Below are 23862 nucleotides of genomic sequence, written 5' to 3' on the forward strand. Positions count from 1 at the left end.
ACTTAGCAATATTTAGTAGGTTTCCTAGAAAAAGTACATTTCATTTCGATTTAAATCGCCTATATCACTAAAACTTCTCAGGGCCGCTTTGCCTGGATACACCACTGGCCATTAAAATTGCTACACCAAGAAGAAATGCAGACGATAAACGGGTATTCATTGGACGAATATATTATACTAGAACTGACATGTGATTATACTTCCACGCAATTTGGGTGCAGAGATCCTGAGAAATCTGTACCCAGAACAATAACGGCTTTGATACGCCTGGGCACTGAGTCAAACAGAGCTTGGATGGCGTGTTCAGGTACAGCTGCCCATGCAGCTTCGACACGATACCGCAGTTCATCAAGAGTGGTGAATGGCGTATTGTGACGAGCCAGTTGCTCGGCCACCATTGACCATACGTTTAAAATTGGCGAGAATCTGGAGAATGTGCTAGCCAGGGCAACAGTCGAACATTTACTGTACCCACAAAGGCCCGTACAGGCCTGCAACATGCGGTCGTGCATTGGTCCTTCTGAAATGGAGGGTTTCACAGGGATAGAATTAAGGGTAGAGCCACGGGTCATAACACATCTGAAATGTAACGTCTACTGTTCAAAGTGCCGTCAATGCGAACAAGAGATGACCGAGACGTGTAACCAATGGCACCCCATACAACACGCCGGGTGATACGCCAGAATGACGATGACGAATACACGCTTCCAATGTGCGTTCACGGCGCTGTCGCCAAACACGGATGCGACCATCATGATGTTGTAAACAGAAACTGGATTCATACGAAAAAATGAAGTTTTGCCATTCGTGCACCCACGTTCGTCGTTGAGTACACCATCGCAGGCGCTCCTGTCTGTGATGCAGCGTCAAGGGTAACCGCAGCCATGGTCTCCGAGCTGATAGTCCATGCTGCTGCAAACATCGTCGAACTGTTCATGCAGATGGTATTTGTCTTGCAGACATCCCCATCTATTGACCCCGGGATCGAGACGTGGCTGCACGACCGAGCGAGGTGGCACAGTGGTTAGCACACTGGACTCGCATTCGGGAGGACGACGGTTCAATCCCGTCTCCGGCCATCCTGATTTAGGTTTTCCGTGATTTCCCTAAATCGTTTCAGGCAAATGCCGGGATGGCTCCTTTGAAAGGGCACGGCTGATTTCCTTCCCAATCCTTCCCTAACCCGAGCTTGCGCTCCGTCTCTAATGACCTCGTTGTCGACGGGAGGTTAAACACTAACCACCACCACCACCGTGGCTGCACGATCCGTTACAGCCATGCGGATAAGATGCCTGTCATCTCGACTGCTAGTGATACGAGGCCGTTGGGATGCAGCACGGCCTTCCGTATTACCCTCCTGAACCCACCGATTCCATATTCTGCTAACTGTCATTGGATCTCGACCAACGCGAGCAGCAATGTCGCGATATGATAAACCGCAGTCGCAATAGGCTACAATCCGTCCTTTACTAAAGTCGGAAACGTGATTGTACTAATTTCTCCTCCTTACACGAGGCATCACAACAATGTTTCACCAAGCAACGCCGGTCAGTGTTTGTGTATGAGAAATCGGTTGGAAACTTTCCTCATGTCAGCACGTTGTAGGTGTTGCCACCGGCGCCAACCTTATGTGAATGCTCTGAAAAGCTAATCATTTGCATATCACAGCATCTTCTACCTGTCGGTTAAATTACGCGTCTGTAGCACATCATCTTCGTGGTGTAGCAATTTTAATGACGAGTAGTGTATGATCATAATCCTCTTGGGCGTTCACTAAGTAATGCAACAATTAAATTTTCTCCGGCAACGCCGTGGAATATTCCCGCTTAATGCCCTACAGTTCCATGAAGTTGCAAAAGGTGGTGGCGGTTTGCATAGCCGTCAAAATGGCCTCTGCATAGGTGGTGCGTTCCAAGCAGTGAGCTGTCATTGAGTTTCATGTGGTGGAAAAACAGAGCATCGTAGATACTCATGGGCACTTCTTGTCAGTGAACAAAAGCCCTGTGAGTCGTTGGGCGAGGCGTCTGCCATCATTGCAAGGTGGCTCAAACCTGTGCGATCCCCCGCGTGCCGACCGGGCGCACACAGCTGTGACACTTGAATTATTTTAAAGTGCTGACGCTTTCATTCGAGGTGATAGACGGCTCGGAATGAAACACGTCACTGCTCATCTGGACGTCTCTGTCGGTAGTGCTGACACTCGCCCACCAGTTGGGGACTCAAAAGGGTGTGTCCACTGGGTTGCTCGACGCCTAACAGAAGAACTTAAAGAGCAACGAAGGACCACCTGTGCGGAATTGCTTATGTGGTTCGAGGCTGATAATGGCAATTTTGTGTCGAAATCTTCATAACCGACGAAACATGGGTTCATCACTTCTACCCGGAAACAAAACGCAGTGGATGGAGTGGTGCAACACCACCTCTCCTCCGAAGAACAAAAAAGCACCTTCAGCCGTTAACGTCATGGTCATGGTCCTCTAGGGCCCTGAAGGCGCTATTCTGTTTGATGTGCGCCGGCCAGAGTGGCCGAGTGGTTCTAGGCGCTACAGTCTGGAACCGCGCGACCGTTACTGTCGCAGGTTCGAATCCTGCCTCGGGCATGGATGTATGTGATGTCCTTAGGTTAGTTAGGTTTAGGTAGTTCTGAGTTCTCGGGGACTGATGACCTCAGAAGTTCCATAGCGCTCAGAGCCATTTTGTTTGATGTGCTCCCTCATGGTGCAACGTACGAGTCTGAAGTGTATTATGCTACCATCAGGAAATTTAAGAAACTGCTTCAGCGTGTTCGTCGCCACAAAAACCCCAACGAACCTTCTCCTTGTCCGTGAGATCGCAAGGCCAACTCTGCTCACCCGTCGGGAGCTCACATAACTTCATTTGGCCGTTATTCCTTACCAATCCTACAGCCAGGAGTTCGCACCTTCCGTTTGTTTGGCTCAATGAAGGCTACACCCCGCGTGAAGCAGTGCGTGAATGATGGGGAGGTCATGGATTCAGCAAGAAGTTAGCTCCGACGTCGACCAGTAGACAGGACCACTGAGTACGTACAAGCCCTCCCAGTATGGTTGTGTTGTGACCATGGCACTGTACAAAGAGTACGTTGAAAAATAGGGTTTTCTAGCAAAAAGAGTAGGGAATAATATGGTGTACTGGAATCCTTAAGAAAGATAAACTTGCTTACAGAAAAAAATCAATTGCACTACTAATCAAACGCCCCTTGGACTTTCGAAACGCACCTAGCTAATTCACTGGTGCCCTCTGAGGGCCTTAAAATCGCTTGTCATATGCCAGTTCTCTAAGCAGTGCCAGACTGATGTCATAACTCTAACCCAGAAACGCAACACATAAGCAGTTACATACCAGTATACGTAAAATATGTGGGTCCAGTTTACAGACACATAGGTGTACTTTCCGTTTTTGGAATTGACTCCTTATCGGCACAAATTAAGAAAATAAAATAAAAAATTAGAAGGTCGCATCCCGTGAATCAGCAGTAAGCCCCAGCATAGGTGGAACAAATGTTGAAAGAGAAGAAATTGAAAGTAGAAGAATAATAACAGCAAACATTTGCAAGAGCAAGGCCCGACTTAAAGAGGAATGTGTGCTTCTGTTGCAGTATTTGGAGCGCCGCTTCAGCCGTACCATTCGATTATTTGCATCTGGATTCTTCACGCTCAATCTGGTGCTTCACATGCCTTTGTACGTGTACATGCCTGCTATCGCACTAAGCCAAGGTTGGTTTTAACTCTGAAGCTAACGACCATGTCTAGTAGTAAAACATCGATCTACGTTGGCAAAAGCACGTACAGCTACAGTTTATTTTAGAAAATGTAGCACTGTCTCAGCATAGAGCAGCTACACAAAGTATGTTGTAACGTGTGAGATATGTGTTGTTGCTCAGCAGCCTAGTTTTTTGTTGTATGAATAAAATAGCGTATTAAACGGCGTAGTGAAATTCCTTGTTAGTATTTTATGCATACTGCGTGCATTCCAGTCTAGACAATAGTAGAACTGTCCACTGCCACCGCCATATAAATCGAACTTTTTTTTTATTTTTATTTATTTTTATTTTTATTTTTTTTTTTTTACAGTGTCTGGGATCAGCGTCCACTGGATCACTCCTCTGGTTTGCACCGTCTGCGTTTTCTACACTATGCTGGTAAGTCAGTAGTGAATGGTGATCTTAAGCCGTGTAGATTAGTAGTAAAACCTGATATGGCGGTGGAGAAGTCGGCGGTGTTAGTGTAATTCGTTAAAAAAATTAATGTAAAAACTTTTTATGCATAGACCGCAATTTTTAGTAAATAATTACAGCACGATGACGAGTTTCGGTTGTTTTCTACAACCATCTTGAGGTCGTTCAAATTGTAAAAAGCGATGCACAAGCAATGGAAAACGTCACTGTAACTGTAGTCATGCAGTGAAATGCATTTGTATTGTACGTGCTGAAGATTATGGCAATATGTTGTTGAAAATGTCATCATGAGCGAGCCAGTTTGTATACCATAATCTCCCAACATGACGGGAATAAAGAAGGAACAAAAATCGGTTCAATTGGCTCTGAGCAGTATGGGACTTTACATCTAAGGTCATCAGTCCCCTAGAACTTAGAACTACTTAAACCTAACCAACCTAAGGACATCACCCACAACCATGCCCGAGGCAGGATTAGAACCTGTGACTGTAGCGGTCGCGCGGTTTCAGACTGAAGCGCCTAGAACCGCTCAGCCACAGTGGCCGGCTAAAAAAGGAACATTTCCAGTTAAATTAGTATAACTTACACCACATGCCAACGATTTTCAAGTAGTATCCTTTTAAAAATGTGCAGAAGTTGAAGATTAAAAGTAAAATTCCATATGTCCAACCTGACTGACAAGTCACGTCAAAAGTCAGTTTCATGCCTGTGTACCGCTTTTTTACGATCTGAACAATCTGAAGATTGTTGTGGAAAGGAACCGAAACTAATCATTGTGCTGTACCCGTACAGTGATAAATAAGGATTAATAATGAATCACCAGTTATCATGTTTCACTTATTTTCAAAATGATTTTCGGTGATCGTGGAACTTCGTTCAAGAGTATGAATTAGTAGGATCTACACTCTGATATCTGTTTGTTTGCATCCTGCACAAATTTAATACCTACACGAAAAATTTAAAAATAATCCAGTAATGCCTGTCATTAATCTTTCGAAAACTAGAAACAAATTATTGGAAAACAACAAGTAATTTCTGATCTGAGCAGTCTAATGCTGTACTGGATGGTAAGTACAAATCGAAAATTGATTACGTACACCTATGACATATTATTAGGTCTCGAAGTCTATACTGCAGTCAGATATTAATTTTCTGCAAATATTTTGAGAAATGTAGCACCACATTTCAATCACTTCGATTCTCTTCTCTTCCTGTTTTCCCACAGTTCATGTTTCGCTACCATACAATGCTGAACTCCAAACATACACAGCCAGAAATTCCTTCGGACAACTAAGCAATATGTTTGGTATTAGCAGACTTCTCTTGTCCAGTAATGCCCTTTTCACCAGAGTTAGTTTGCTTGTTATGTCCGCCTCGCTCCTTCCATCATGTTCTGTTTTCCTGCCTGGGTAGCAGAATTCCTTAATTTCGTCTATCTCGTGGTGCCCAGTTCGGATGTTAACTTTCTCACAGTGCTCAATTGTGTACTTCTCAGTGACGTTAAGTACTCTAAAAACATAAATACTAGTGAAATGTTAAAAAAATGGGAAGGAAGGAAAATTAGGGTTTAGCAATCATTTAGCATTAGACATGCAGATCTTGAGCGTTAAAACGCTTGCTCGGATGGAATAAGTGTAGCGTTCGTTAACAGACTTTAATATACCAAATAAAACATAGTGCTTTAAAGATTGTGCTATGCTGCTCGGTAATAAAACCTTAAATGGTGGAACTGTTCCGTTATTTAATCAAAGGTCGTACTTGTTATGGAATGAATGAATATGTACGCATGTCAGAAAGAATATGAACACACAAAGCGTACGAAAAACTTAAAGCGACCCACTGAATTTGTTCACATCTTTTGATGTTTTGATATCAAGAAAAATTGAGTAGCCATCTAGTAGGAATTACTTTTTGATACGCGCATTGAGCTAAAAAGTTGAACAAAAAGATTCTAATTGATATTACCAAATTATTAAATACGAAATCATAGCCTTTCAAGGCCAAAGATTGCCGTACACAAAAGTAACTGTCCTTCAAAATGAAGATTATTTGACATATTCCAGTAAAAGTATGATTTCATATGTCACTTTACAAATACTGCGGTATACGTGGTTGGTTGTCTTATTTTGCTGTTAATGTTTTGTTATAGTCGTGTCTGTTTTACCCTTTGTTTTAATCTTTATCTTCATCATTTAAAATTTTTTAATACTGTTACTTTTTGGATATGTTTGACATTGTAACATTTTTAAAAAGAAGGAAAAATATTCATATATAGGCCGCAGTATTATAATCTTGCATCTATTTAAAGTACAACATTGACCTTTGCTTTTAATATATGACACACGTATTTGGAAAGCGAGTTTGACAACTGTGCTCCAGGGATAAGGAGATGTGTGTATTTTGAGTTTGCACTTTATATGAAGCTTTTCTAACATAGAGAAAAAATTTGTGAATGCTCAATCTGTAAATGATTCTTAAGGAATTATATTAACTATTTAGTGTGATATTTTGTTTGAAAGGGGCCCTGATGATAACACTTGGAAACAAAACCGGTATCTGGTAGGCAAAATAAAAGTGCTGCTATGGGCTAAAACAATTTTTTCCTTTGAAAGTCATTTTATAACTAACTAGAAATCAACGCTAAGTCAGAGAAGTGTTCTCACATGTAGAGCTAGTTCATGCAAAGGGAACAAAACAAAAAATCTATTAAATCTCAAAACTGTGCTCCAATGAAAAATTACCAATAATTTTTGTGTCCCCAAGACAAAATAATCTCCAATTCACAACATCCTCTATTTTTCAGGTCCGTCTTGTTCACACATACTTTTACACATCACTATTACTAGTTTCGGCTACTGCCATCTTCAGATAATAAAATATTCTGAATAAGTGTCAATGTCAAACTAAACATGCAGGTACATAGTAAGTGCTCAGACTTTATGTCTCCAATACACAACTTCCTACACAATTATATTTTCAGAGGATATCAATCTACTCCATGACCCTTGTGCAGCAAGGGTAATTAATCATTCCAAAAAGAAAAAAAAATCTCTGTTGCCAAAGGCTTTATTGCCAACGATGCGTTTCGTATGGATGGCGCATCTTCTGATTATCTGCAAGTAATCACTATGTATACTGGACTTAAATGTGTTTCTTGGTTGACGCACAAATTATGTTAAACGTTTTCCGGAAACGAAGTACGGGCGATGGTGTTACATATGTTATGTCATGTCACCCCATCGGATAGAAACTTAGTTTCTTTTCTTCCCCTCAATGAATGATGTAGCGCTTAACATTACTTTAGACCCTAATTTGAAACTTATCTCTGAAGACGATGGCTATAATACCAACCTAGTACAAAAGCTATTTCGTCAAAAATCAGCAAATTTTGGATAAAACAATCAGTCTTTATAGAACAGTTTCAGAATTCAACTAGTTCACTCCGCCATTCCTGGGTGATATATCGTATGGACTAGTTAACCTCCTCAAAGTGCATCATGTTAGAGCTTCGTGATACAATCCACTGCCTGTTCGTCCATAATGAACAACTAACTAAAAATTTCTTTTATAACTCAGATGTGTATAAGCTCACCTGGGCCCTATTGTCCCGGAACATACATAGGACAAACTGGTGGTTCAGTCTCTGTTAATCCATCATGGACTCGGACATCAGCTGGTCAAGTAACAATCAATGAAATTCGCCAACAGCCGTGTAATTGAAATGTTATTTTGTTTTATTTTGGCTACCAGTTCCGGCATTCCACTACGATATCTCCAGGCCCCATATGAATATCCAAAAAATAAAACATATTGTCGTACAGTGCCATATATTTCTGGATGTCGTGAATTCAAAACCGTATCCGATGTACTTCATTCGAATACTTGATTGCATAGTAGAATGCCGGAATTGGTAGTCAAAACAAAATAAAATATCACCTCAGTACACGGCTTTTGGCGAATTTCATTAATAACTGGTGTTTCTGATAAAGTTATATCGTAAGAGCAACCTCGTACCAAAAAGAGCGCGATAAAAAGAAATAATCCTTCCTAGCGGCCATTGTGAACCTACCCTTGAAGCTTTACGCTGTGCCTCTAAAAGTAAAATACCAACTATTCTGGACAATTTTTTTGAATGAAGCTGCCACCATTTGACTGTAATAATTGCTTTTTTATTATTATACAATTAAGATTTCGGCCTTAGGCCATTTTCAGGTAGAAAAATGGAATAAACGAAGCATAAATCACAAAGCAAGAAGTAGGGCAACCATGAAAATAGTGGATAAATAATGTGATTCTTTACATTTATGTGTTAGAAGACATCAGACTGGTATGAAATACAAGCCCTTGTCGGAAAAGCATATCTGGTCGTACAGTCCAGATCCGTCATTAGCAGAGCTGAGAACATCTCTAAAACACGTAAATAATTTACAGACTTTCATTTGTGCAGTCTAGAGCAGAGCTGTTGTATGAAATACTAACTAGTAAACAAATATGCGCCACACTCATGTCTGAACAGCAGCCGGAATGGATACTTATCAAACGATCTTAGAAAGATCGCCTGAGAGATATCACAGTTTCTAGAGCGTAATCTGTGGTGTGTTAGGGCGCAAGGTAGCTGAAGTGTTTGTTTTGCATGATAAATACATTATCTTTGCATACATTGGTACAGTCGTGGACAAAACGAGCGAGACCCCTCGCCTTTTCGTTATGCTGATCCGCACAGCTTTAAAGGCTGCTACGCAGCATAAAAGGCAAGGCGACGAAGTGCTACAAACATACTATGCACAGGCGTGAAATTGATAAACTATCCGAACTTTGTCAAACTGTTTTCAATCATGTGTAGGACTACATTAATGCTGATTAGTTCAAATTGTACAAATGGCTCTGGGCACTATGGGACTTAATATCTGAAGTCATCAGTCCTCTAGAACTTAGAACTACTTAAATCTAACTAACCTAAGGACATCACACACATCCATGCCCGAGGCAGGATTCGAACCTGCGACCGTAACAATCGCTCGGTTCCGGACTGAAGCGCCTAGAACCACTCGGCCACAGTTGCCGGCAATGCTGATTAGTGCTAAGCACAACACGTAAATATAAGATACAAGAGAAAGAAGAAACGCTAATTAGTATGAAATGTATTAATAAAAATGAACTACAGCTTATCGAGATAACCCTACTGTTTTAGTAAGACAAAGTACCCCAGATCGTTACGAATTAGCAAAATATTATGCGCATTCGACCGCGGAACGGTCTGTGTCAACGTTCAGACCAGTCATACTCTAGCTGACCTATCATAAAAGTGTGCAAATTTAGCAATGCGTGAGGATTCATAACGAAATTCAGATAAAAAGATTTCTGTGCCACACTTAAGTCAATTCAACTATTGCCAGAAGCGGGAAAAGTAGGCAGTAACAAGTATTAAATTCGACAAGATTTTCATATTTACATCCACAGGGAGCCGGTACAGAATAAAGGTAGCAATAAAACGTATTTGGAGGGGCGAGAATTTCTTAAAATTGCTTTACTGATAGTCTATCTGCCTCCATCGAGATTATAACAGAAAACAAACCAGACCTCCCTTGCAGTAGCAAACACCTTTCACTACACTAGTAGACAATCCAGGCAAACAGCCCTCTATTATTACCCCAGACAAGAATAAGCCATCAATTTCGCAATGAAAATGGCAAAATTATTTGCAGTTTCTGTTGCATAAAGCTTTCTGAACTCAAAAACATGAATTTTCTACCTTTATATCGCCGCACAATCATTCGGAATGTTTATCGAAATAACAAAATACCGTTACTAGCGAGTAAATTTAGTAGGATAATTCTGCACCTCCCCAGGAAATAAACGGCGACATAGCTGCCAAACGTATTCTACAATGTTTTGAATTCTCCATTAGACTCGCCACAGCGAGAAAACGTTTTATTAGCCGAAGTGTTTCTGAATCTAGCTAGCAATGGGAATGCTCGCACTTCTAAAACGTATTGGCATTAATACTGGGATCTGAATTATCACGTGTATAGGCAATTGGACTTTATTTGCTTTCCTGTAAACGGGTTTTGGTTCGAAAGTGTAGTTACGATTAATGCGGTGATGTATCGACTGCAACTAGAACATTTCTAATAAATAGTAGGGAGAATTATTTATGCGGTCCTCATCTTCGGTAACTGTCGTAGCTATTTTCTTTGTTAGGATTTCGTGGCATAAATAGGTAAAAATGGAACCCTACTAGTCTCACTTTCTTGACCGTCTGTCTGTCTACCCAACTCTTAAAACCTGTTTACCTCGAGTAGACATAATAAGCGGAAATGTATCGCACTTCCTGCGGTATATGGTCCCTTGGTGGTGTAAAAAAGTGAGCTTCTATGTTAGGATCCAGTATAACTGGTCTGAACGATGACAAAGACTGTTTCGCGGCCGAATGTGCATAATACTTTGCTAACTCGTATCGATCTGGGATACAGTTATGTTATATCGATAAGCAGACATTCATTTTTATTAATAGAGTTCGTACTAATTAGCGTTTGATCTGTCATTTATATCTTATATTTACATGTTGTGTTTAACACACTAATCAGCATTAGTATAGTCTTACACTTGATTGAAAACAGTCTGATCAAGTTCGGATAGTTGTTCAATTTCACGCCTGTGCATGGTATTTGGTAGCACTTCGTCGCCTTGCCTGTTATACTTTGTAGCAGACTTTAAAGCTGTGCAGATCAGCATAACGAAAAGGCGAGGGATCTCGCTCGTTTTGTCCACGACTGTACATATCAGTGTTCACAGTATATGACTCGGATGCCCAGTATTAAAGTTCACATGTAAACATCGTCAAATTTCTTATCGTAATATATTTGTAACGTAGTAAATTGTGTAAGACATGGTGTCCTATATATATGTACTGTTACAAATTGCAGTAGCATTACTGTCGCATATTTGAAAAATGCAACACCGGAGAGGCAACGGAACAGTAGCCAGAACGATTAAGTTTTCTAGAAGGTACTCGAAATACAAAGGAGACGCAAGAGAAAGGGCGCTGGTTTTTGGGATTGGCCAGAAATGTTATGTTGACGCATGAGGTATGATGTGAGCTCACGTGGACAGCCTCGAGGCGTAGCAGTGCGTTGGCGGTGACCATACGTAGTCACATAAGACTCAGCAGAGCGGAGGCGGGAAGCGCCAATGTGGATGGGGCGGCGTGGCCTACTGTATAGTGTAAAGGCGGAGGCGACCAAAGCCAGTTCAGGCGGGTCGTCTGTGTGGGTCATGACTGGGGCCTTGTAGGATGTGCTCTGCCTTGTTCAGATTCATACGTAACCATCAACTCCTTCCATGGGTTTTTGCAACCTGGAGTAGTGTACTTTCATTCAAGCCGCTATCCATGTGTTACTCAGACGAGCAATTAAAGACTGCGGTTATTCAAGTATTGTCTTTGTTCCCAAAGAAAGCAGGTGTTGACAGATGAGAAAATTACCGACTATCTGTTTAATAAGTCACAGCTGCAAAATACTAACGCGAATTCTTTACAGACGAATGGAAAAACTGGTAGAAGCCGACCTCGGGGAAGATCAGTTTGGATTCCGTAGAAATGCTGGAACACGTGAGGCAAAACTGACCTTACGACTTATCTTAGAAGCTAGATTAAGAAAGGGCAAACCTACGTTTCTAGCATTTGTAGACTTAGAGAAAGCTTTTGACAATGTTGACTGGAATACTCTCTTTCAAATTCTGAAGGTGGCAGGGGTAAAATACAGGGAGCGAAAGGCTATTTACAATTTGTACAGAAACCAGATGGCAGTTATAAGAGTCGAGGGGCATGAAAGGGAAGCAGTCGTTGGGAAGGGAGTGAGACAGGCTTGTAGCCTCTCCCCGATGTTATTCAATCTGTATGTTGAGGACGCAGTAAAGGAAACAAAAGAAAAATTCGGAGTAGGTATTAAAATCCATGGAGGAGAAATAAAAACTTTGAGGTTCGCCGATGACATTGTAATTCTGTCAGGGACAGCAAGGGACTTGGAAGAGCAGTTGAACGGAATGGACAGTGTCTTGGAAGGAGGATATAAGATGAACATCAACAAAAGCAAAACGAGGATAATGAAATGTAGTCGAATTAAGTCGGGTCATGCTGAGGGAATTAGATTAGGAAATGAGACACTTAAAGTAGTAAACGAGTTTTGCTATTTGGAGAGCAAAATAACTGATGATGTTCGAAGTAGAGAGGATATAAAATGTAGACTGGCGTTTCTGAAGAAGAGAAATTTGTTAACATTGAGTATAGATTTAAGTGCCAGGAAGTCGTTTCTGAAAGTATTGTATGGTGTGTAGCCATGTATGGACGATAAATAGTTTGGACAAGAAGAGAATAGACGCTTTCGAAATGTGGTGCTACAGAAGAATGCTGAAGATTAGATGGGTAGATCACATAACTAATGAGCAGGTATTGAATAGAATTGGGGAGAATAGGAGTTTGTGGCACAACTTTACAAGAAGAAGGGACCGGTTAGTAGGACATGTTCTGAGGCATCAAGGAATCACAAATTTAGCATTGGAGGGCAGCGTGGAGGGTAAAATCGTAGAGGGAGACCAAGAGACGAATACACTAAGCAGATTCAGAAGGATGTAGGTTGCAGTAAGTACTGGGAGATGAAGAAGCTTGCACAGAATAGAGTAGCATGGCGAGCTGGATCAAACCAGTCTCAGGACTGAAGACCACAATAACAACAACTTTGTTCGACTATTTCTCGACCAAGTTCCATAACCATCTTTTAGTTAGGCATCTCCACGTTAGCTGATTGGACCGACCTTCTCCAGTCTCCAGTGTCATTGTGGTGTAGACCACTTGCTGGACGCCATATGAAGACATTTTTTCTGGTATCAGATACGGCCTTAGGTCGTAGAATTAGAATGCAGTCATCACGCCACGAGTTAGAAATAGGTCACCTCTCTTTGGAATATCGGTCGTAACTGGCACGACATCACATAAAACGACAGAATGGCTTTTAGATTACTTGAAAACCTGTACGCTGACCAGCAACAGACCCAGAAGCCAGGACGGAAAAGAAAGAGGGCTCCTATCCCGCTTTTGAGAAAGAAGGCGCCTGAAGAAAGAAATACAGGCTGGGACTAGCCCATCATCAGACAGCACCTGGGGGCAAGGAGGACATCCTGGAAGGCGGCCAGAGGCGGTGCAGCCTCTGTAGCAGCGGACGAATGGCGCCCGGAGTCGAGGAGGACATCCCGGAAAGCGGCCAGGGTCGCCCGAGAGCAATACGAGGACGCGGACGTGGTGAGAGGACAGCCGGCAGCCATGGCGGGCAGCGCTGGGTCGCCACAGGGGAGATGCATCAGCACCGGCAACGACAGAAAGAGGCGTGCGTAACATACGGGACGAGGGCAGACAGCAGCCATGTCACGAGACGGAGATATTGTTTCCAGTGCAAGCTCTCATGTGCCTGAACCGCAACGTGGGCAGTTCGTTAGTTTGGCTGGCTCTGAGCACTATGGTAATCAACTTTTGAGGTCATCAGTCCCCTAGAACTTTTTTCTTTCTTTTTTTTAAAAAAAAATCTTTATTAACTAACCATTATAATTATACAAAGTTAACCCACTTCCTTACTTCATTAGTGTGCCATAACACTTATACATTTATACTTAGTTTGCAGCTAGTTTCAGTTTTTATAAGTGAGCTACAGCTGATATTTAACAAACAATGGGCATCTAATATCTAGTGTCTACAGTTTATATCCAATTCCTATAACTAATTAATATATTCTGCAGCGTCACATTTGTGCCAGTGAAAGATATAAACCTACTTTTAAATTGCCTTGCTCTTCGAGCTAATCCCGAAGAGCGTGCCCCTGGCACTGGGCAGGCCTCGATTTTAAATTCGCTGCAGTTCCTAACGTAGTATCCTAAAAACTAAGTCCTACAAACTAACTTATCCTATGTCATTTCGGGTGTGTGTCACAATCGGTGGTGTTGATCCCTACTCCCCCTAATCCTGCACGTGGTGGATTCCAACTGAGATGAAATTCGGCGGGTCCACGCACAGGCGGCATGGGAATAGGGCTCTTGGACGCATTCGGTGGTTGTTGTCTTTGTTATTTAGTTTATCTCTCTTAAGTATTCAGTTAGAACTTTTCGCGATACCTCGTTAGCCAATGTGTGTAAGGTCTGAAAAGTTTCCTCTCGTCTAAGTAGTTGATATGAGTCATAGTTGGGTAGTCTGTCTCGTAATGTGTTCGCGATATCATTGAAGAGGGGGCATTCGTAAACTACATGTTCGGGTGTACCCTCCGGATCACCACAGTCACATGCCGGTGTAGCCCTCTTCCCAAATCGACATAAGTATGTCGGGTAGGGTCCATGGCCAGTGAGAAAATGGATCACTCCTCGTGTGGGCTCAAAGTATTTCAAATCCGAGCGTTGCCTTACATCAGGTATGAACTGGAAAGTTCTGCGTCCAGCCTCTTCTACCTCCCAAGACTCCTGCCAGAGTTCCTCCCCTCTTTTCCTTATTTCCCTTTTATCCCCCACCCTAATACCCATGATGTCTGCAATCTTCTCATAATTTCCCTTTTTGGCCCAATACCAAGCCGCTTGTTCTCTTATTTTTATGTCCAGAGGGCATAGCCCCATTATGACTAATAGCCCCCCCCCCCCCCCCCTGGAGATGTTCTGTAGGCTCCCACAGATCTTAATATCATGCTTCTCTGGACCCTTCTCACAACCCTAGTGAGCCTGTGCGCCCACATTCCCGAGCCGTAACCCACAACTGAGGTTAGGATGCTATTGTGGTAGATTTTAATTAGGTGTGGAGGAGAGATGGAATCTGTTATGGCCTATTGAGATGAGGTTATTTAATATCTGGAGAGCTCTCTGGGTAACGGTATCAATGTGTTTCCCGAAGCTCCACCTCTCATCAATGATAACTCCTAGATAGCGTGTCTCACGTCGCCGGAGAACTGGTGAACCGTCAATTCTGACAGTGGAATTTCTGATTAGATGTCCTTTTAGCAACAGGCAAGTGGATTTGCTGGGCGAATCGTCATTTTAGTCGTATGGCACCACTGTTGGAGTTTGTCTATGGCTGTCTCTATTTTTGGTTCAATGTCTTCGCTGCTACGGCCGCCGATCAACAGGAGGAGGTCATCCGCGTAGGCCATCACCTCTAACACCTCATCACTTTGTTGTAATCTGTCTAATAGAGGCTCCATATGGATGTCCCAAAAGTGCGGTCCTAAAACGGAACCTTGGGGACATCCTTTGGTAATTGTTTTTCCAACTTTTTCGCTAGGGGATGATAGCCAGACCTCCCGATCCTTACAATAGCTCCTCAGGCAACCGTATGGCGGCCCTGGACACTTTTCTCCCGCAAGCAGGAGAAGAGCGAAGGCCACCACAGGTTGTCGAAGGCACCACTGATGTCAACCATGATGCCAACCACGTATTTATGCGGGGTCGAGCCGCAGACCTCAGCCGCCAGGGCTGTTGCATCAGATGCCGACCACCCCGGCCTGAAGCCGAACTGCCTGTTGCTCATCCCGCAAAACACTCGGTGTGCCGCCAATCTGTCAGCTAGCAGTTTCTCCAGTATTTTACCGAATAGATCCAGCAAGCAAATCGGCCTGTATGATTTCACTTCCGCGGGGTCCTTGTCTGGTCCTTTCTTTGTAATGACTACGTTTGCCGTTTTCCATTCCTTTGGGAACTTAGAACTACTTAAACCTAACTAACCTAAGGACATCACACACATCTATGCCCGAGGCACGATTCGAACCTGCGACCGTAGCGGTCTCGCGGTTCCAGACTGTAGTGCCTAGAAACGCATGACCACTCTGTCCGGCGGTTCGTTAGTTTGTCGGGTGTGCTAAAATCATTACTGTAATCATTTGAAGGCACTAAGAACATTCTAAGAGAGTTTATTGACAATTGTGATCTTGCATTTAAACTTATAGAAACGGAGCAGCACGATAACCTTTTGAAATTGGTTAAAACTAAAATAGTGGGCTCAGCACGTCGCAAGTTATTAATCAAAGATCTAAGCGCCACTTGGCGAGATGTGCATGCCATATTAGATAGTAAAATGACACCTGACTTCTATGCGTGTCCAATGTATGTAGTTCGGCAAGAACGATGGAAAGTACGTATATAGCTCAGTGGGGCTCGAGGTTGGATACCATGCAACACCATTCGAGGAAGGGAATCAGAGGTACAAAGCATGAATCGGATTTAGGAGGCAGCTTTACTTTCATCTGAAAATTATGCAGAAGAGTAGAGCACTTGCCCGCGAAATACATAGGTACCGAGTTCGAGTCTCGGTTCAGCAGACAGTTTTAATCTGCCAGGAAGTATCATATCAGCGCACACTCCGCTGAGGAGTGAAAATTTCATTCTAGAGACAACCCCCAGGCTGTGGCTAAGTTATGTCTCCGCAATATCCTTTCTTCCAGGAGCGCTAGTTTTGCAAGTTTGGCAGGAGAGCTTCTGTGAAGTTTGGAGGGTAGGAGACGAGGTACTGGCGGAATTAAAGCTGTGAGGATGGGACGTGAGTCGTGCTTGGGTAGCTCAGATGGTAGAGCACTTGCCCGCGAAAGGCAAAGGTCCCGAGTTCGAGTCTCGGTCCGACACACAGTTTTAATCTGCCAGGAAGTTTCATGCAGAACAGTGTTTATCTAAGCAATATATGATGTCAGGAAAAAGACAATAGCGCATATGCGAGGTAAGCAGTTAACGTTATGAGAGGCTCTGACAGAGGAGAGCGTGATAGCCTCGACCGAGAAAAGGTGATCACCCGATGTGGTGGTGCAGTGCCATGACCGAGAAGAAAGCCACCAAGGTTCTCATGTTTGGGAAGCAAGGCCACATGGCGCATAAAGGAATAAGAGATCTGGGGACAATTGTATCATGAAAATGCACGGATATGGACGAGTCATGAGAAGTGAGGCGCTCACAATGTCATTCATCAAGTCATAGAGGCAGATGTGCTTCGGTAACTTGTTTTGAAAGCAAACTAAATGGTCATTACGCGAGAGATGGTCAGAAAGCTTTTTTAAAGCATATAGGAGAAATATGATGGGCAGGTAGGCCGAGACTACTTCAAAGAGCTTGGAGTCATAATCAGTCATACCACCGGAAGAGCCGGCCGGGTGGCCGAGCGGTTCTAGGCCCTACAGTCTGGGACCGCGTGACAGCTACGGTCGCAGGTTCGAATCCTGCCTCAGGCATGGATGTGTGTGAGGTTAGTTAGGTTTACGTAGTTCTAATTTCAGTGTGAGCTCTGCATAGTAAATTCACAGAAAATAGAGGGACATTGAGAGAGATGCTTAATCGTGAAGCAAGAAACTTGTGGGAAGGCTAGAGCGAATTGTGACAGGAACTCGTCAACTGTCGGAACGCAACAGAGGCAGACAACAGGTAACGCCGGAGAGAAGCAAAAAGAGAACAAACAAATTCTTTCAGCGTCAACAAAAGGACCCCGTGAGGTACGGCTGTGTCGAATAAAAATATAGGAGAATGGAATGAAAGAAGCTATAATTCTGAAACAGGAAATCACCAAGGGCGTGTATTTGCCTGACGCATAAGTAAGAGTAGAATCAGGACAATTCCTGACGAGTGCGCTGAACACTAAAAATGAGAGTGTGTTACTAGAGTGTCCACAGGTGGTACCAGAAGTAGATCTGGAGCGTTCAGTGTGAAATGTGTCAGTAAAAGTAAGCCACAGCTGAAATCAAGAGTAAGTGCTCTAAAGGAGAACACCCGCATGAGTTATTTGACTGTGGAAAAACTCGTCAACTGTCGGAACGCAACAGAGGCAGACAACAGGTAACGCCGGAGAGAAGCAAAAAGAGAACAAACAAATTCTTTCAGCGTCAACAAAAGGACCCCGTGAGGTACTTGTGGGAAGGCTAGAGCGAATTGTGACAGGAATCACAGAATTATGCAACATGTATAGCAATGTTTTCCATTTGCCCGGAGACATATTACCTTACACGGATAATATTAGGTACGAAACTAAACTGCTGCCAGAGACAGGAGTCGAGTGATACGTTCACGACCCTACAGGATACCGCAACCACAAAATGAGGTGCTCCAACAGCGAATCGAAAAGATATAAGGTGAGCACCAAGTAAAAGGGGTTGGAATTTTCCCTTGATTTTAATTCCAAAGAGGGTGGATGCCAATGGAAAGCAAAAGTGGTGAATAGTCGCGAATTATAGGAGACTTAATGAGACCTCCCTAAATTCAATGTCTTCCTTGCCAGAGGTAGCCAAAGATCTTGATGATCTAGGACAGGCAAAGTTCTTATAAACCTTCGACTTAGCAAAAGGCTATTATCAAGTCTTATTAGACGAACAGGATCGAGAATAGACGGGTTGCAGTACGCCGTATGGGCATTACGAGTAAAACAGATGCCCAAGGGTCTTAAAATAGCTGCTAGTACAATTTAGAAGTTAATAAATTCCATTTTGACAGGGCTACAAGGTGACACATTCTTCATCTATTTGAATGATGTGCTAATATTTGTCTGTTTCTTAGAGGAACATAACATGTGGCTGATGGAGGTATCCGAGAGGCATAGACTCCACAATTTAAAGCTATTGGACGAGTGTGAGTTGTTGCAAAAGCATGTTATTTGAGTCATATTTTATAGGCCCGGACCATGAGGTCAGATTCACAGAAGGTCAGATTAATGAAAGAGTATCCACAACCCAAAATAACGAAGCAATCAGAGGCGTATTTAGGGCTTGTGAGATCGTACTGGCGTTTTATGAGCAACTTCATCAAAGTCGTGAAGTCGCTACATGAATTATTAAAGAAGTGCCTTACACCTCGGGTGTCGAGCAAGGAAACGCTTTTCAGCATTTGAAATAGAAGCTGATGAGTCCACCTGTGAGACAGTACCTGGACTTCGTAATTATCACGGACGCTACCCAGTCACGTATTGGAGCAGTTTCAATCCAAGGAAAAATTGGAAGAGACTTATCTGTAGCGAGGATGCTGAACAAGGCAGAAAGAAGATACAGTACGACTCAGAGGGAGATGTTGGCCATTTGTTGGGCAATGAAATATTTTAGACAATATGTATTTGGAAGACAGTTCCTGATAGGTATTGACCACAAACCTCTAATATCGTTAGCATGTCAAATCTGCCATACAGATTGATGAAATTAAGGTTAATGTGGAGGACCACGACTATCATATCCTGTACAAGAGTGACAAATGAAACCAAGTCACCAAAGCACTCTCACGAGTGAGAGACGGCAGGGCAGTTGGTGCGTGACAAGACGGAAATGGAAACTGTAGCGCAGGCCTTGGGTGCCTATTCTGTATCTTTCCGCCATTGTGCCGATCGTTTCGGTACTCAAGAGCACCGAACGGTCTAGTACTCGAATTAGAGCCTCTGCATTATTCAGTACGCATTTCGGTAGCGATACCATTCGGGTCTAGAGAACCGAAGCGCTGTTGTCGGTTCGCGTCGCGCAAGCCAATCAAAAGCAAGCGGCCGCAGATCCCCGCATGCGCACTGCTGCGCGCACAGCGCTACGAACACAAAGCGGCTAGCAGACGAAACAGGTGCGCTATTCTTACGAGTACCGAAAATTGCGTTTACATTGCCATAACGCATGACGCCGCATTCCATTGAGCTGACGTGCCCGCCTTCATCGCTGTTGCCTTCTCCTTAACAGTATCAGGTGCTGTATATCCATTTCCATGATTCTCAGGTGAAATTCACAGAAGTTTTACAGTTTCCCTGACCTTATGTTTCCATGCATGCATAATAACAATAGCATATTTGACTGTATTCTGCAGATTGTCGTAAACGCCGCATTATATCATCTTATTCTCATTTACACTGACATCGTGTTTTGGATTTTACGTTTCGGAAAATGAGTTAGGAACAGTGTGTAGTACCACATTGTACTAATACATCTATAAAAGCACCTGTGAAATTGATTCTGAGAGTTCCAAAGAATAAGAAGATAAACAGAATGCGGTTATAACTCGCTCCTAGAGGTCAAAAATGGCTCTAAGCACTATGGGACTTAACATCTGAAGTCATCAGTCCTCTAGACTTAGAACTACTTAAACCTAACTAACCTAAGGACATCACACACATCCATGCCCGAGGCAGGATTCGAACCTGTGACCGTAGCAGCAGTGCGGTTCCGGACTGAGGCGCCTAGAACCGCAGCGGCCGGCTCCTAGAGATCCAAATGATTAAGTAGCCCACTTCCCTTTATGATACATCAACGATTTGGGTCTTAAAAACAAAATTGAAAAAACGCATTTTCGAGAGCTCCTGCAGCTCGTCGAAGTTTATAACATGCATCTCATGAATGAAAATGTTTCGTATATGGTGCTACAGTCTAAAAATATTAGGGTGGAGATCTTTCATCTCTATCTACTGTTGTTGAGGATTCGATCGCACATAAACAGTTGTGACAAGCAAGATTATGAAGATGACCGCAGCTAGTTACATTCCCAGTAATTTAAGTTGTGCTCTTAGATTCCTGTCTAACCGCAACTCGGAAATCGCTACATATTCGGAAAAAATGGTGAATTATTTCTCACAAGAAAAAATATAAAGGTCACTGTCGGTTGTTTCGCTCGCAAGCAATTTCATCTCCAGCAATTTCATATTTCGTTTCTTAAACACACAGAAATCACGAAATAATTACTGAGGAAGTGCGCTCTTACATGTAAGTAATAACGAATATTGCAGACAAATCTCAACTTACACGAATAACAATGTCTCAGAACGTGTTGCATATAGGAAGAGGGAAAAAAGTTCTTTCACCCATCTGTGAGCGAACCCATGTCCTTTAGTATGGCATTCCCGCATGTTAACCACTTTTTTTTAATTCCACAAAAACAGTAACAAAAAAGGCTACAATGAAATGACATAAATAAGGTGACTGATAATTGCAGTCATAAATTACAGCATTCAAAATTTGAGGAATCATATTCAGTCTTTAGCAGTAGCACAATTTAGCACCTTCACTGTCACCTTCAACTGGTGGCAGTTCAGCATGCTCATTTTCTTCTTCAGCAGCCTGAGGTTCCTCATCATCATTTACCAGACCCAAATTAATCATTCAGTAAATCCTTGATGTGTGTTCCATCCAGGGTAAATTACGTGGACAGAAGAGCAGTCCCGAACAGTGACATCTTAAAATCCTTCACTGCCTTGTTATTTTTGTCAGTTCCAGCCTTCTAAACTCATCCTTAGGGAGCTCAAGATCTTCCTTTAAATCAGACACCAGATATTTGCCGTCATATTCTTGTATCTGCTGTACTACTGATTCATTTTTCATGTGTGACTTGCAGGTGAGGTTAGGTTCGGGAACGTGACCCAACCCATTCCCTCTCTACTAGGAATCCAGTTCCTAACCTATTGCCATTCTGTTCAAGACAATTCGGAGCATGGTAACATATTTGTTATTGTGATTCTGATATTTAAGTATTTTATCGAATTCATTTCCATATACATCTTGTATTCAGTATGTTCATCGCTCCCAATATTGTTAAAAACGTAACTTGTATATTTGCCCTTTAACCAAATCACTGCGTTATTTTTTGCCTGAGGGTAGTAACTTTCTTCTGGTCTGAAGAAAATGTTAGTCGGTACATTGTTTGCTGAAGTTGGAACACTGGTCACAAGAAACGTACATTTGCTGCCAACACAGTAGCCTAGCAGTAGGCCTTAGGTTTGTAGGGTCGCTGGGTAACGTCTTCTTGACATGGGTTCATGTCCTGCATGTAATTCTCAAAACGCCTCTGCTCACAAGCCGTCGGTATCGTTTCTCTAGGTTCCTCATGCACCAATAGAAGCTTGCGATATCAGTAACTCACTGTAACCATCAGTTACTTATTTTACAAGTAGCGAGCTAGGCGGTAATGGAACACAGTGTTTCAGAACCATCCATCACGACGGTTACAAATTCAGGACCGTATCAATAGTGACCACGAACTCAGTGAAGCTGCCGAAACCGCATTTCTATAATGACATTTTCACTCTGCAGCGGAGTGTTTGCTGATATGAAATTTCCTGGCAGAGTAAAGCTGCGTGCCGGAACGAGAATCGAACTCGTGACCTTTGCCTTTCGCGGGCAGGTGCTCTACCAACTGAACTACCCAAGCACAACTCACACTCCGTCTTCACAGCTTTACTTCTGCCAGTACCTCGTCTCCTGCCTTCCAAACTTCACAGAAGCTCTCCTGCGAACCTTGCAGAACTAACACTCCTGAGAGAAAGGATATTGCGGAGACATGGGTTAGCCACGGCCTGGGGGATGTTTCCAGAATGAGATTTTAACTCTGCAGCGGAGTGTGTGATGATGTGAAACTTCCTGGCTGATTAAAACTGTGTGCCGGACCGAGACTCGAACTCGGGAACTTTGCCATTCGCGGGCAGATGCTCTACCAACTGAGGTTCGCAGGAGAACTTCTGTAAAGTTTGGAAGGTTGGAGACGAGGTGCTGGCAGAAGTAAAGCTGTGCGGAAGGGGGGTGAATCGTGCGTGGGTAGCTCAGTTGGCAGAGCACCTGCTGGCGCAAGGCAAAGGTCCCGAGTTCGAGTATCGGTCCGGCACACAGTTTTAATCTGCCAGGAAGTTGCATTTCTATAATTTCTTCAGTAAATTTGTTTCACCAGTCTCAACCAAGCCACACAGCTCCCATTGCAATACCCAATTTTTTGCAAAACAGTAAACGATTCTTTCATTAAATTTGTGTTTTTCCATGCACGTCGCAAACTAGATGCATGTACGCTAAATAAAAACTTTGCAGATGGCCGTAAGTGCCCTCAAACGGGATCCAGCAAGCTGTTAAAAAGCGCTTCAGGATGGGTTTTTATGGTTTGATCATATAAACCTAATGCTAAAATGGTTTAAGACCACATAACCTATCTAATTATTAATTTTAATCGTTCAGTCGCCCAAACCAGTGGAGTAAGCTGCAATGAACGACATGGAACTTCCTATGAGAGTAATCTTTTTCATGTATGCTGTCAGCAATCACATTTTGCCTAAATTTAGGAACCTCGGCAACAAACAACCTTGTATCTTCATAAAGGAAAAACGCAGTTGTTTCTTCGATATATGCAATTCAACAAGTTCTGTGACACACTCGCTCTATATATATCACACTATTGGGATGCAACTGGTTAAATGCAAAGCTAGTGACTACTTTAAATGACAGTAAAAAATTGAAACTTGTTTCTGCGTCCTATCTGTTGTAAATAAATATTTACCGCTTTCGAAGATCTGGCACTCGTATGTTAGGAGTTAAAAACAATGAATGGCATGGAATTCAGCAACAAATGGCTGTGATTTCTTTTGTGTGTCTGCTCGCTGATGTGAAGTAATTGGTGAAGGAGGGTTGTCTACTGAATTTATTTGCGGTGCAGGGCGGCCTGAAGGCGGTGGTGTGGACGGACTTCCTGCAGAGCGGAGTCACGCTGGCAGCCTTCATCGCGGTGCTTATCCTGGGGGTGGTGAGCGCCGGCGGCTTCGCAGAGGTGTGGCGGGCCGCCGATGAGGGCGGCAGGGTCGCCTTCTTCGTGTGAGTAAGCAAAGTGCGATACTGTACAATATCATAGCACGTAGGTGACTGGGAAACATACTTTGCAACAAGTCCATTTTAATGGGATGACAT

The 23862-nt window shown here is 43.0% G+C and overlaps 1 protein-coding gene across 1 annotated transcript in view; it reads left to right on the forward strand.

The window, feature by feature from the left end:
• LOC124796096 (sodium-coupled monocarboxylate transporter 1-like) overlaps nucleotides 1–23862 on the forward strand; it is a 96710-nt gene that overhangs the window by 5031 nt on the left and 67817 nt on the right. Inside the window, exons 4-6 of the mRNA XM_047260182.1 lie at nucleotides 3617–3734; nucleotides 4092–4159; nucleotides 23615–23769. Of these exons, the coding sequence (XP_047116138.1) occupies nucleotides 3617–3734; nucleotides 4092–4159; nucleotides 23615–23769 (341 nt within the window). The remainder of the gene's footprint in view (nucleotides 1–3616; nucleotides 3735–4091; nucleotides 4160–23614; nucleotides 23770–23862) is intronic.

This window comes from Schistocerca piceifrons, chromosome 4, assembly GCF_021461385.2.
Source record: "Schistocerca piceifrons isolate TAMUIC-IGC-003096 chromosome 4, iqSchPice1.1, whole genome shotgun sequence".
NCBI classification, from domain to species: domain Eukaryota; kingdom Metazoa; phylum Arthropoda; class Insecta; order Orthoptera; family Acrididae; genus Schistocerca; species Schistocerca piceifrons.